The sequence below is a fragment of the Dipodomys ordii genome, unplaced genomic scaffold, assembly GCF_000151885.1.
Source record: "Dipodomys ordii isolate 6190 unplaced genomic scaffold, Dord_2.0 Scaffold195, whole genome shotgun sequence".
NCBI classification, from domain to species: domain Eukaryota; kingdom Metazoa; phylum Chordata; class Mammalia; order Rodentia; family Heteromyidae; genus Dipodomys; species Dipodomys ordii.
The window spans coordinates 503,597-519,561 of record NW_012267411.1 but is presented as its reverse complement, the minus strand read 5'-3'; the positions used below and the strand labels follow the sequence as shown (position 1 = coordinate 519,561).

Below are 15,965 nucleotides of genomic sequence, written 5' to 3'. Positions count from 1 at the left end.
AATGATACAGTTAGAGCAGATACAATTTAGAGATAAAAGAAAGAAAAGAAATGAAGTGGTTCTGAACTACATGTTAAGATGCCATACAAATATTTTCTATCCATTATTAAATGAGAAATAAGATGAAAAACTGTTTTTTAAGATATAGTATTTTTCTATTAGCTCCATTTATCTTAAAATATGCTTATTGGTTTTGCAATGCTATTTTTTAATTACAAAAATGTTTCTAAAAATAACAAATAACTAACATCTCAGGACTTAGTAAATACATTCCCAAAACACCCTGACTACCAAATGGTGGTTACCAAATGCCCTCTTTACTGTAATATATAGGTTACTTTGTAAGCACTAATAAAATCATATCACAAATGATAATTCCTAGTTACTAGAATATATAATTCTGTTATTTTGTAAGCACTAAAAAGACTTACAAAAGAATTTTAAATGGTTCATTACTACAGCCCTCAGCCCTCATACCAAATGTGACGACTTCATAAAACCTTGTATATGCTTTCAAAAGCGGTGGTGCTAAGACATACTTGTTATCTGGCCAACCTCAATATCCAAGGGAAAATATAAGAAAATACAAAGAGCAATTGGGAAAAGGAGCACATGTACTTGAATGAAAGGAAAGAGCATTTGAAATGAACTTTGAATGACAAATGAGACTGCTGATGACATCCCGGCAAGAGGAGCACCATCAGGCAGAGACACAACATGAATGAGCATGAAAACAGTTTCCAGACCAAGAATATGTCTGTATGGCTAGTATTCAGACTATGAATATGGAAAGCGACAAAGCATGAAAGTAGGTTTGTCTCATGTTTTATCAGGCAAAAAGCAATCCCAAAAATAAACCTGTGATTTAATCCCTAAATGCAATGAATGCCTTCCTAGTCTTAAACTCTATGTGAAAGCTTCTAATATATATAGATACATAAATATATGTATGCATACATAGTCTCACTTTCTAGAAGCATAGTGTAGGCCTTTAATACCTAGACCACTGTAAATTAGAGATCAAGCCAGAAGCTATTAATCTTTCACACATCCATTTCTCTTCCTAAAGTATAATTTCACTTATTTTTATCCTCTGGATTACAGTAGATCCTCCATCAGACTATCTTTGCTGAGACCTAGACAATAACGTAATATAGAAAGTAATACAATATTGTTCTAATATAGAACCAGAGATATTCTGCAAATTATACAGATACAGTCTCAAAACTACATCAATAGAAAATTTATACACTGTATTTCTTTCTTACCTAAATCTCGAAAAGAAAGAAAACACTGGAAAATCTAACTGCAAATAGTAAAAAAATAAAATAAAATGAAGGAAAAATTAATCCCAAGTTTTTAGAAGGAAAAAAATCAAAGATTTCTATTTGAAATGCAACATAAAATCCATAAAAGACCTGTATCTAAAAGAAAGTATTATGAAATAATGAATACTCCAAATCTGTGGTAAAGAGATAGATTATTCATTGAATGGCACTGGGGGAATAGCTAAACAATAAAAAACCTGAAGTCTCACAACTTCAAAAAACACATGTCACATTATATTTCAGGTGACAGTAGATGGTACTACCAAGAACTGTGAGATGTGGTTGCTATGTGTGCAAATAATATCAAAATAATTAGCAGATGGGTTAAAAATAAAATCGTAAGAGTACTTAATAAACAAAAAAGGTGAATATTTTCGTAATAGTTTACTAAGAAATAAAAATAACCCATTAGGTATAAGGCTAACAAGTATTATTAAAAAAACTTTTTAACATAGGCATTGTTAAAATACCACATGTTCTCATTCATATGTGGAAGCTAAAATAGTTAACTTCATCTTAGTAGAGAGTAAAAAAGTGTTCATTAGAGAAGAGAAGGGGAGGTCAGAAAACAGGTACCAAAATGTATTTACAATAGGAATAAGAGGTTTTAGTGTTTTAGTACCTTTTATAACACTGTAAGAAAACTGCAATTTAAAACAATTATATAGTTTATGAAGAATTAGAAGAGTTTGAGGGTTCCCTATATAAGGAACACAACTACATAACTGTGTGTGTGTGTGTGTGTGTGTGTGTGTGTGCGCGTGCACACACACTTGAACTCAGAACCTAAGCTTTTGTGTTCAGGGATAGAACTCTACCACTTGAACCACGGCTCCACTCCAGCTTTTTACTAACTTTCCTGCCCAGATTGGTTTTGAACTGTGATTCTCAGATCTCATCCTCCTGAGTAGATGGGAAAACTACAGCAAATACTACAATTTTAGAAAAGAAATCATAAGTAATAAAGGAAATAGGTTCAAAAGGAGTTTTTTAACAGGTCACAGAAATAAATGTGCAAAGAACCATCTAGCTAAATTCTAAATAGCACAGATTTGCATCTTCCATTTATCTCTTATTTAAATATTCAAATCCAGGAGTACCCAGCATAATTTTACTAACTTACTGAAGCAAAGAGTAAATTCATTTCTTCCCCAATACTTATATTACAGCTAGAAACCAAGAGAAAAAGAAGAAATATATTACAGGAAATAAACAAATCTGTTATTTAACCTGATACACATACACTGACAGTAGACAACTGGATTTTCTTTCTTTCTTTTTTATTTTTAATTGTCAGTCCTGGGGCCTGAACTTTGGGCCTGGGCACAGTCCCTCAGCTCTTCAGCTCAAGGCTAGCACTCTACCACTTGAGCCACAGTGCCATTTCTGGCTTTTTCTGCTTATGTGGTGCTGAGGAATCAAACCCAGGGCCTCATGCATGCAAGGCAAGCACTCTATCATTGAGCCACCTTCCCAGCCCAAGACAACTAAATTTTAAAAGGAGCTGCTATGCTCTATTTTTTTTTTACACTAACAGCTCACCCAGCTGTTCAAAAAATTCTGAGAAAACTATTAAACATATACATTTTGTAGGGATCTTTTCAGATGGTCTATTAAAAGTAAACTAAAAACTTTTTTTAAAGTATCTTACTATTGCTCAAAAAATGCTATCACCTTGTGGTAAGACCCATTTAAATGTTCATTTTAATGTTATAATTCAAGACTCTTCTTAGTTTGGGGGTGGCCTACTGGTAGAGTACTTGCCTAGCATTCACAAAGCCTTAGGTTTAATTCCTACCATGCATACATATGTACATACACATGTGCACACACACACACACACAATTCTTCTTACAGAAAAGTAAAAAACCAACATTATTTTACTTTTTTAACCATTGCATAAGAGCAACCTGTATGAAAACGTACATGTAAATCTGCAGTAAAATAATTCTGCTTACTCTGTTAGTAATAGTATGAATTTAATTTTGTCAATAATAGTATGAATTTAACATTTGGCTCCCTAATGTCTAATGATGCTAAGCATCTTTCTGTACGAATATCTTTCATAGACATAATGAATATTCTTCAGTAAACTGTGTGTTCAAATTTATGTGCCTATTTTTGCCAATTAAGCCTAAAATCAGCTTAATTAAAGTATTTGTGTTTTGAGATATGAGAATTTTTAAATATATTGAGTACAAGAATGTTCTATCAAATATAGACTTCTTGCAAAAATATATTTTAATCTAACAGCATCACTTTAAGAAGCCTCAATTTATTTTTTTATTTTTTTAATTTTTTTTGTTGGTCACAGGGCTGAACTCTGGGCCTGGGCGCTGTCCCTCAGCTCTTCAGCTCAAGGCTTGCATCCTACCACTTGAGCCACAGCGCCACTTCCAGATTTTTTCGGCTGATGTGGTGCTGAGGAATCGAACCGAGGGCCTCATGCATGCGAGGCAAGCACTCTACCACTGAGCCACCTTCCCAGCCCAAGAAGCCTCAAATTTTTATAAAGACCAATTTATCAACTTTCTTCTTTGTAATTTATGCTTTGGGTAACATCTAAGAAAATATAAAGTCAAAATTATACCATGTTGTATTTCTCCTAATACAAGTGATAGAGTTGTATGTCTTTGTTTATATTTTTAAAATATTTTGTATATTTTAGTTCTGTATTTTGGACTGAGGTCTACCTGAGCTAAGAATTTATGAAGTGACCTGTGAATACAAGTTTGCTGGTTTGCACATTTAATATACAATTACCGCCCTCACAAACGGGAAGTAGTAATATTAAATGTGTCAAATATCAATTGTTCATATGGGTTCATGTCTATTTCTGGACACTCTGATCTTTTCCTTTGATGTAACTGTCATCTCCATGCCTGGATTACTGTATGTCTATAATAGGTCTTTAAATCAGGTAGGATTAATCTTCCAGATTTGTTTTTTCTCTTAAAAATTATTCTGGATGCTGGAGGGGATGTGGACAGAAGGGAACCTTACTTCATTGTTGGTGGGAGTGTAAACTTGTTCAACAACTTTGGAAAGTAGTATGGAGGTTCCTCAAAAGACTCCACATAGAGCTCCCCTATGACCCAGCAGTCCCACTTTTGGGCATTTACCCAAATGTTTACTAAACAAGACCACACTAGAGCTACCAGCACAACTATGTTTATTGCAGCATTATTTACCATAGCTAAGATCTGGAACCAACCCAGATGCCTCTCAGTAGATAAATGGATCAAGAAAATGTGGTATATATACACAATGGAATTCTATGCCTCCATCAGAAAGAATGACATTGCCCCATTTGTTAGGAAATGGAAAGACTCGGAAAAAATTATATTAAGTGAAGTAAGCCAAGCCCAAAGAAACATAGGTCCCGTGATTTCCCTTATTTGCAATATCTAGTATATGTATGAGTCAAGCAGAAAAGGGCAGATAAGGTGATGTTAGGAAAATGAACCCTAAGATATGCATTTTAAATGTTTTTTTTTCTTTCATGCATTTGTTTCTAACGCAATTATAAGATTATTTCTTTGTTGCTTTGTATGTCCCTTCCCCACAGTATAACCCCTGCTTTCACTGTATTTGATGTCGGTATAATTTGTGGACGGGAAGGGGAAAAACAAGTCATTTAAATAAGGATACAGGTGGACCTGTTGCAACAATGAGAAGTACAAGTTGTCATGTCAAAAACGAACTTTACAAATTGGGGGAAGGGGAGGGATTGGGGGGAGGGAGGATGGGAAGGGTAAACAAAGGAGGAGGCTACAATGCTTGATAAGAAATGTACTCACTATCTTGCCCATGTAATTGTAACCCTCTGTACAGTATTCTCACAATAAAAAAAATTATTCTGGATATTTAAGGTCAAACTTTAAAAATAAGTATGTCAAGTTCTAAAAGCATTCTCTATTTTAGATTGCAATTATGTTGAATCTATAGATCAATCAGAGAAAAAGCATTTTACTAATATAAAATCTATTAACTATGGATAAGATATATTTAGATTTTTCTTTATCTGTTCCTAACAATAGTTTATAATTTGCAGCTTACTGGTCTTGTACAACTTGTGTATGTGTGCCAATCCTGGGACTTGAACTCAGGGCCTAGGTGCTTTCACTAAGCTTTGCTCAAGGCTAGAACTTCTACTATTTGAGCCACAGCCTCAATTCCAGCTTCTTTTGGGTGATAATTGGAGCTGAGAATTTCACAGACTTTTCTGTTCCCACTGGCTTCAAACTGTGATTATTAGATATTAGCCTCTTGAGTTGCTATTCTAGAATTATAAGTATGAGCCACTGGTGCCTGGGTAGACTTGTATGTTTTTAAAGAATTTATCCTTAAGTATTTCATGTGTCTTATACTTTTATAAATAGTATTTTTGAACCTCAATTTTCAATTGTGTGTTGACAGAACATATAAAAATAAAACTAGTTTTACGTTGATTTAGTATCTTGGAGTCTTGCTAACCACCTTTATTAATTCTAATAGCTTTATCATTAACTCAAACCACACACATACTGATAAGAAGGATTAAAATTAAGACAATAGCAAGTGCTGCCAAAAACATAGGAAGAATTCTCATGCATTAATGCCAGGAATGTAAAATATTCTAAGTACTTCTAAATACATTAATAATTTCTTGAAAAATTAAATGTGATCACCTATCATATGATATATACATTCTACTCCTAGGTATTTAACCAAGAGAAATGAAAAGATACAAAGATTTGTATGTAGAAGTTCATAGCACTAAATGTGTAATATCTCAAAATAACGCATAGGTCCTTCTAGGATAAATGGGTAAGCTAGCATTTATACATCAATAGAACACTAGTTTACAATTAAAAGTGATAAGCTATTGATGCACACAAATTTCAGTACTTATGTCCATTTCAAAATAATTACATTGATTGAAAGAAACTAAACAAAGCACATACCTAGTACAATTCCCAAGTATGATTCCAAATGCAGGCACTGGTGACTCATGCCTTTAATCTTAGCTACTTAGGAGGCTGAAGATTGGGAGGACAGTGATTCAAGGTAGAAAAATCCTTGATATCCTTCTTTAAACAACAGTTGGATGTGGTGGTGCACAGTTATCCTAGCTATGATGAAATCTAAAATTGGTAGATCAAAGCCTAGGCAAAGAACCTATCTCAAAAGCAGGTTGAGCTAACTAAAGAGTATGCTGAGGATGAGGATGAATATGATTGAAGTCGTTTGTTTGCATATATGAAAACTGAATAAAGAAACCTGTTGAAATTGTTTCAGGAATGACCAGGAGGTAGATTATATAACATATATGCATATAATTTATATATACTACAAATAACATAATTATATACATTTTTATATATACATATATAATGTTTATGGAAATGTTACAATGAAATCCCATTGTATAACTAATGTATATTAACTAAAAATAACCAGTGCCAAAAAGAGAGCTGGAGGCATGACTTGAATACAGAACACCTGCCTAGGAAGTGTAAGACCTGAATTCAAACCTTAGTTCTACCAAAAAAATAAATAAATAAAAAGATATGAAGTAGGTGCTAGTGGCTCACACCTTGTAATTCTAGCTACTCAGGAAGCTGAAGTCTGAGGATTATGATTTGAAGCCAGCCTGGGCAGGAAATTACATGACATATGAGACTCTTATCTCCAATAAACTACTCAGAAAAAGCCAGAAGTGAAGCTGTGGTTCAAGTGGTAGAGCACAAGCCTTGAGAAAAATAATCTCAGGGACAGTGCTCAGGCCCTAAATTCAAGCCTTAGGATTGACAGGGGGGAACAAAAGGTATGGTTCCATTTTATATTTTAAAAAAAATCTTTAAAGTGGAAGACAATCTTTTATGACAGAGTAAATCAGTAAATGTTTGCAGAAGAATTACTAAGAGACCTGAGGAAACATTAAGAGGAAGATACTATGTTCACTTCTTTGTTACTAGTAATGTTTCACACCAAAACTAAGTTTCAAAATTTCACTTAGACCAGGAAGAAAAAAAGGAAGGATGGAGGAGAGAAGTAAAAGAGTTCTAAGGAAGTTAGGAAAGGAAGGAAGAAAAGGATAGAGGGCGGGGGGGGGGGGAGAGAGAGGGGGAAAAAGGAAAGGATGTAGGGAGTGAGAGAGGGAGGCAGGAAATTGTCTTAAATTGATACAGGCTGAGTGCACTTATCCAAAAATGCTTGGAACCAGAATGATTTAGGCTTAGGGTTTTATTTTCATATACATAATAAAAAAATCCTGGGATTGAATAAAAATTGTAGCATAAAGTTCATTTCTCTTTCATATACACAGCACATAAGGTAATTTTATACAGCCCGTGAGATACTTGCCTTTTGACTTCAACACACTACAAGAGGTCAAGTGAGGAAAGTGTCTGCCTATACATGCAATAATGACAAATCTTTCCAGTATAAACTAGCTCTAGTAAAGTCTCTATACTGCCTGTGTTCAGGGATACACTAGAGAGTTCTCCCCAGTGCTCTCCTTACATGGTACAATTAAAATACTTTCACTTACTTCCTCATGGGATTACTAGCTTTGCACCCACCTACTGGGTTCAATTATATAACAAGAAGTAGAACCACACAGATGCAAGCATAAATAATATTACAGATGCTCCAGCCACAGAAATGTAATTTGATGTGTACATATAAAACTGGAATAGTGACTATCACTTTTATTAAAATATTAATTTTAAACACAGAAAATTTATTTTTCCCCTTTTTAGCTATCAATACTAAGACTGGCCAAAAACCACAGGGGTAAAATACAAACTATGATGGTTTTACTAATCATAATAAATCATACTTAATCTGCCTGGCTTTAAAATTTTAAATTAAATTACTGAGATAATTCTACCATGAACTACATTTTCTCAAAACCTTTTTAATATTTAATACTTAAAAAGGCTTTGAGTATAGTCATCACCATATTACTACAATAACAGCTTTAAGGAATATAGCATCTGTCGATTCTAGAAGATAATGACAATAATAAAAAAACTAGCTATTTTTAATATGATGGATTGTTAGTGATAAACACAATAAACCTTAGAATTGTTTATCCATGTTTAATATCCTATTGTCCTACAGATCATTTTTGAAAAGTAAAAATTCAGTGTGATTAAGCAAATTGATACTAAGCAAGTTGATACTAAGATTTTTGCACTCCTATGTTTAGATCATACTGTGAAATAACATTCAAGTATTACTCACTGCTTTAAAATTTAACTTTTTATATGGTATGTGCTCAGTATACTAAATATCAGCTCAGGAATAAGCCAAAGACAAGCCTATATTTGAACATTATACAACTGAAATGTTCAAGCATTACTTGTTTAGGATCATGCATTTCTTCTATCAGTAAAAATATAGCACATGCATTACAGCATGACTGTGTAATTGAAATCTCAAAGACAGGAAAATTTAGAAAGAACACCTAAGCCAGACACTGGTAGCTCAAACCTGTAATCCTAGCTACTCAGGAGGCTGAGATTTGAGGATTGTGGTTCAAAGTCAGTCCAGACAGGAAAGTCCATGAGACTATTATCTACAATTAACTACCCAAAAAACTGGAAGTAGACCTTGTGGTTTAAAGTAGTAGAGTGATAGCCTTGAGCAAACAAGCTTAGGGACAGACCCCAGGACCTGAGTTCAAGCCCCATAACCAACAACAACAACAAAAAAAGAACACCTCATACATATTATTGTGAAGTTATTTTCACGTAACTACTGTCAAAGCACACTACCAAAAGTAAATAGACTTGATATTTCAGGTGTAAATAATCAAAAACCTTCTGAATCTATAGAAAGTACACTGTAACTAGCATGGAGGTACATGACTGTAATCTCAGCTACTCAGGAGGGTAGATATGAGAAAGAATACAGTTCAAGGCCAACCCAAGGCAAGACTCCATATCTAAACCAATAATCCAGGTGTGGTGGTACACCCCTGTAATCCCAGCTAGTCAGATGGAATAGGTAGAAAGATTGTAGTTTGGACTGGTTTCAGGCGAAAATAAGACCCCATCTGAAAAATAACTAAAAGAATAAAAATGAATGAGTATGTTCTCAAGTGGTAGACACCTGCCTAGCAAGTGCAAGGCCCTGAGTTGAAATCCTACATAATACCAGGGAGAAAAAAAAAGTACCAGCACTATCCACTTCAGAAAAATTACCATGTACCTGAGGTAAAGAAGAAAAGGACAAAGCCTGGTTAAAACATAGGTGTTGGGCATTCTATATAGATCCACTAGCTATTCAAAATTTTCCCTGAAAAATTATGAACTGATGCACTGTGGACCTCAAAGCTTGTTAACAGTCAAAAACATAAACACTAAACCTGCTGTCAAGTACCTATTCTCTAAGTGACTGAAAAAAGAATGAGCAAATAGCTAGAAGCATGGCTCTAGTGGGAGACACCTGCCTAGGCAGTACAGGGCTCTTATTTCAAACCCAAGTGCCACCAAAACAAAACCTGCAAAAGTTTCGTAAATGAACAAATAAAGAATCCTAGGTATAACATCAACATGAAAATTTTCACCTAAAAAAAATCATTTCTCCTGAAAACCTATACACAAATGTTTATAGCAGTGTATTCATTATTGCCAAAACTGGAAAGAACATCAATGTCCTACAAGGAATGAATCAATAAACAACCTTTATATCTATAGACTAGTATTTTGGCATATACATAGTAGAAAACTATTGGTACTCCCTGTAAGGTCCATTCCTGGACAGCGAACAGACCTCGCCCAGTACCTGCGTTACCTAGGCAACTGGGACACCTGAAAGAGGTCACATCTGCATCCGCTGAGGTCACATCTTAATCTGATGTGGCCACACCTTTCTCCCACCTGATCCCACTTCCCTTTACCTGGACACACCCTTCCCCGCCCCTACCCTATATAAGGCCTAACCTGGGGCCAGACGCCCTCTTTTGCTAGCTCTCTTTTGCCAGCAGCATGGAATGCCAATCTTGCCTGGTCCCAGCAAGTCTACTGAATAAACCTACTGCTTACCTGAATACTATGTGCGTGGTGCTTACTCGGCTACCTCTTTTTAAAAACCTAACACTCCCAACATCTTGAATTATGAAGCTGAATGAACAAGCCACCCTCAAAAGGTTAAATACTTAATCATTCCATTTATGTGATACTCTTATTAAGACAAAACCACAATGATAGAGAAAAAATGGTTGGGGGAGGGGACAAGTGTGATCATAAAGTGATGTGTGAATACTGGAGATGATGGACCTGCACTGTACAGTGAAATAAGTGAAATTTTAAACACCTCTTTGTGGAAAGGAGCCACATGTGATAACTTTTCAAAAGACAAACTACCTTTACTTATCCATTCTGTGAAGTATGACAATGTTGTACCCAGTCAATTTTTTATTTGTTCTTCAAGATTATTAATGGAGAGAACATAGTTAATAAATCAAGTAATATCTTCAAACCTCTACAAATATTTTAATCAAAAAGGACTTACCAAGTTCATTGAGACTCTGTGCAGCTTTTGTTATCTCTCTGCTTCCCCCTTGCAGTTGTCCTTGGAGTCTCTTACTGAGATACAAAATGCGAATAATTCTCCGAAGCATATCACAAGCAACCTGTTCACAGAACACAACATTATAAGTAGTAAGTTAACCCATGAAGTTTCATTGTCCTTACTGTTGATATGTGAATCTGTCCATTCTTTGCAGATGCTAAAGATTCATTCATGCTTTTTTTGTTTCTCACCCATAAAAAACCTAAATAATCATTCCTTAGAAATATCAAATCTCCCAGGAAACACCCAGAAGTGCCATACCTTTACAAGAAAATAAATTTTTATCCCAAGGGGAGATAATCTGAATAGAGATACTATAGAACCTAGATTCTTTGCGGTCTCAAACCAGTTTTTTTTCTTCAATGATTCTCAGTTTTGACCGCACATTAAATTTAGGTGGACAGGTTTTTAAATTCCAATTAAATCAGTTTTACGCCAAAGTGATATCAATGTACAGACTGTGGTGGACAACTTGTATGCTAGGCTTCCTACTACTACTGCCTCCAGTTCTAGTTTCTCTTTTCTCAGTGCCCCAGGGAGTAGCCTTAAACTTCTCCAAACTGTACTAATCATTAAAAAGTAATCATGACTCTACTTCAGTTTTCCCAATGGTTTTCTAACAATAAATAACAAAAGATTTACTGAAACAAAAAACTCACTTTCATGCCACCTCTTATTTCCTTTTCCTTCCCAGATCTAGTACTGAGCCTTAACCTACTTAAGTCTATTCAGAGTAAAATTAAAAACAATAAAGACTTAAATATTTCAGGATACTTTGCAACAGAAGCTGGATTCAGAGTTTTCCTGGGGAGAGGGAGGTGAAGGGAGCAGATGGGGTGACCAACACATCATCATCTTTATTTAGCCTCAGTAATGATAACAAAGCAAAGATAACAAAGCAAATGCTGCCGCTTACCACTATCTTTAAGATTTAGCTTTCATTCTCTATGAAATTCATCCTGCCACATTTGTCTCCTCAAAACCAGTTTTAAGCCAGGCACTAGTGGCTCACACTTCTTAATCCTAGTTACTCAAAAGGCTGTGAGATCTGATGATTGCTGTTTAAAGCCAGAGTAGGGAGGAAAGCCTGTGAGACTCTTCATCTGCAATTAACCAAAAAAGCTAGAAATGGAGCTATGGCTAGAGTAGTAGCTTTGAGCAAAGGAATGCTCAATGACAGTACCCAGGCCCTGAGTTCTAGCCCTAGGACCAGCCCACATGTGTGCGCGCACACACACACACGTTTTAAGCACTGCAGCCCTCCTATTAATAATTTTTAGTGTTTCTCTATTTAGATTATGTTAAATCTTCTGAGAACAGCATTCAATATAAAATCTTCAGTCAACAATTCTTAGCTAATCCGTAAGGCATCAACTTTCACCATTTCCCAACGTAGTTGCCTCTCCTGCCATTAATTTCCTTTCCTTGTTTCTTATGGTAGTTTTATGACACAAATAGTCAACTGTGATAACAACCAAAAGTTCACCATACTTTGCCTTCCCATTTCAAAAAACACTATCTTTTTATGGTAGTAACTTACTTATTTTTACCTACCATTTTAGATTTTCTTTTATTAATTTATATATTTATGGCATTGCTGGCAAATCAAAGGGCCTTCCACATAGTAGTCAAGCACTCTACCACTGAGCTACATTCTCAGCCCTCACATTTTTATCACTAAAATAAAGATATACAAGGTTTCCTCACCATTTTCTTTCAATTTCAATTTGTTTAATACCTTAAATCATCTGTCCTACATGGATTCCCATGGAATGTGTTTTGTTTACTGTATTCCCATACAGAGGTTTAATAAGGTTGTTATTCTTGTATATTTCACATAAATTAGTAGGTGGTGTAGGTAGCTTCATCAGCTTCAGGTTTAATATTTTGGCAAGGTTAATCATTAGGTAGTGGTATATTTGTAACACAAGTATGATTTTCACTTTTTTGCTTGTTAGCAGACACATATTACATGTCAAAATCCATTAATCACCTAAGTAATTGCAAAATGTGATATTCAAATTCTACTGCTTCTCTTTATTAACTAATAGATGAAATGTCTCAGCAAAAGAAACTTTAACTTCATCTACTATTTGTTTGCCCAGGGATGGTATTCAGAGAGAAAAGTAAGAATAAATATGTAGGAGGTTAAGCCTCAGCACCACTACAAAAAGATAAATATTTGACTTTTTTCCCTTTGGTTTATCAATTTTCAAAAGGAAGGATTTTCAAATATCTACCAACGATGAACAATTAGTGTAGTCTGAGTATTGTTTTGGGGTTTTTTCCATCATTATAAATGCTGTGAATAAATACGAGGAATGCTAATTTAATGCAGCTCAAATACTTGTCTGATGTTCTAGTGGGAAACCTAGAGAGTGAACAACTTTATCATGTGCCTAGTCTAAAAGATTTATCATGATTTAACTTTTGGGCTAAGGACTGGGAAGGTGGCTTAGTGCTAGAGTCCTTGCCTTGCATGTGTGAGGCCCTGGATTCGATTCCTCAGTACCACAAAAGCAGAAAAAGCCGAAGTAGCACTGTGGCTCAAGTAGTAGAGCACTAGCCTTGAGTTGAAGAGGTACGGGACAGTGCCCAAGCCAAGAGTTCAGTCTAAATCTGCAATATCTGTTACCCTACAACGTATTCAAGTTGATTCCTGAGACACCTTGTCATAGACCCAATGGTCATGCTGATCTATCCTTCTTGGCATCTGGTACAAAAATGTTTGAAGATAACCTCATATATTTCATGCCACAGACTTAAAATCATAGATATGTCTGAGAAGTCCCGATTTCTTTTGGGAGGAAACAGAATTTCAAGAGTATATTCTGGAAACCAGGCTTGCTCACTTCTAGGCCCTTTCTTTAGACATAGCCAAGAAATGTCAGAATTAAAATATGGCATAAATATTCATTGACAATTCAGTAATACACAGAAAATATTCTTGGATTAACATTATACATACACACACATATATATATATGTATAAAGTATACATATATAAGACTTGTACTATTTTAAAATAAAGTTAAAATACCTCAAGTTCATGCTGATATTTCCAAATAAAAATCAAATGTACAGAGTGTTAATTTAACCTTCTAGTTTACATCTGCATATTATTTCTTCCACTAAAATTGTTGGTTCTTAAAGACAAGGAAGAATTCAAAGTAATTCCCTTGCATGGGGACAAGAGTTAAAACTGTAAAATATTCCATTTGCTTTGCTGTACAATATATACAGAAAAAGCTAATTGCCAAAAATACCATAACAAAAATGTGATTGCTGAAAATAGCTAATCGGCACATGCTCTCACATTTTTTCCATGTAAATTGTCTATAACAAACCATTTTGTAGACTTTATATACTGCTAATCCTAACGGTACAGGTCCTTAAATTACTATTTTTCTAATCATTTTTGTTGTCTGAAATACATTATCTAGAAGATTCCTAAAAAAAAGTTTAGGAAAATAGTATTCCTTGCATTCTTGTATGTTGCTATAGAAGTCTCTATACTTGAAATCCATTTAATTGCCCTATCAATTATCGATAGCTGTATAAGAAACAAGCATAAAATTTAGCAGTTGAAACTTCTTCTACTCTCTGTGAATCAGGAATTTAGGAATGATTCAGCCAGTATGATAATTCAAGTCTATAATCTTAGCTACTTGGGAGGCAGGGAACAGAAGGATCAAGATCCCATCTCAACCAAAAAAAGCCGGGTATGGTAGTACACATCTGTAGAAAACATAAATAGGGGAAGAGCAGTCCATACTAACCAGGGTATAACCACAAAACCATATTCAAAACGGCAGGAGTGTGGCTCAAGTTGTAAAGCAACTGTCTGGCAAGCACAAGGACATTAGTTCTATTAGGGAAAAGAAAAACAAAGGGAAAAAAAGAATTTTGGAAAGTTTCAATTGCTCCATTTATAATCAATTGCTCCATTTATAATCACTTACTATGGTGAATAACAAGATAAAAAGAAAATTTATCAAGAAAGCTATTGTATATTTTTACACATTAAAAGTTTTTAAAAGCTAAGAGTTGAGAATTTAAATAAACTCAAATTTTCATCAATAATGTTTATTTAAATTTTCTAGGTAAAGGATAAAAAGCTCTTCAAATGTTTTTTTCTCTGAAAAAATGAGGTAATTCATAAGCAAACACTATTACTAAAATAAGACAAGATAATCCTTGGGATGATAATTAAATTCAAGTGATATATTCATGTATATAAATGAAGCCAGAGACTTCTGCTTTGGGCAAATAAAAAAGGCTTTATGGAAAGTGAAAGTGAAATAAGAAAAAAAAAGACTTAAAAGTACATTTTTTCTAATTGGAGATGTAATCATAGAAACTTATGCTCAAGGCAAAAATATTCCTCCTAGCTATTTCTTGCTTTCCTATACCATATGCACTAAAATTAATTAGGAGCTCAAATAAGAGAAAGATTAAGCATTAACATTAGTTGCCTAATTTTAAAATGTAAATAACCATAGAAGGTGAACAGAATGGCATTGATGAAAAACTTATGGTGGGTGAATACAGCCATAACATCCTTATACATACAAACAAACTGAACTAGAAGACTTGTAAAGATGGGGAAAATGGGACAGATGAAGAAGGGTGAATGATGGAAGGAATGACTGATAAGATGCAATGTACACATAATTGACATGTTAAATTGAAATCCTTTGTACAACTACTCAAAGAAAACAATAAAAGAATATATTTAAAAACATGCTACACTTTCAAATATAAAAATATTTTAAAGCTTACTAGAGGAAAATGAGAGGAAAAATTCATTTTATTGGAGACATTTTCAAAGTATATAATCATTTTTCTTAACATTTTATACCATCCTTGTGTTAATTCATTCAGTAAAATTAGAATGTCAAGAGATTAATACCAGGTTTTTAGTAAAAATAAGAAAAATATCTTGGGGCTGGGAAGGTGGCTCAGTGGTAGAGCGCTTGCCTTGCATGCCTAAGGCCCTGGGTTCGATTCCTCAGCACCACAGAAGAAAAAAGAAAAAAAGCCGGAAGTGGCGCTGTGGCTCAAGCGGTA

General features: G+C 34.5%; 1 protein-coding gene across 1 annotated transcript in view; it reads right to left on the bottom strand.

Annotated features, from left to right (window-relative positions):
* The window catches only part of Cog5 (component of oligomeric golgi complex 5), a 206,515-nt gene that overhangs the window by 173,667 nt on the left and 16,883 nt on the right, over positions 1 to 15,965 (bottom strand). The window contains exon 6 of the mRNA XM_013034737.1: positions 10,836 to 10,956. Within this exon, the coding sequence (XP_012890191.1) occupies positions 10,836 to 10,956 (121 nt within the window). The remainder of the gene's footprint in view (positions 1 to 10,835; positions 10,957 to 15,965) is intronic.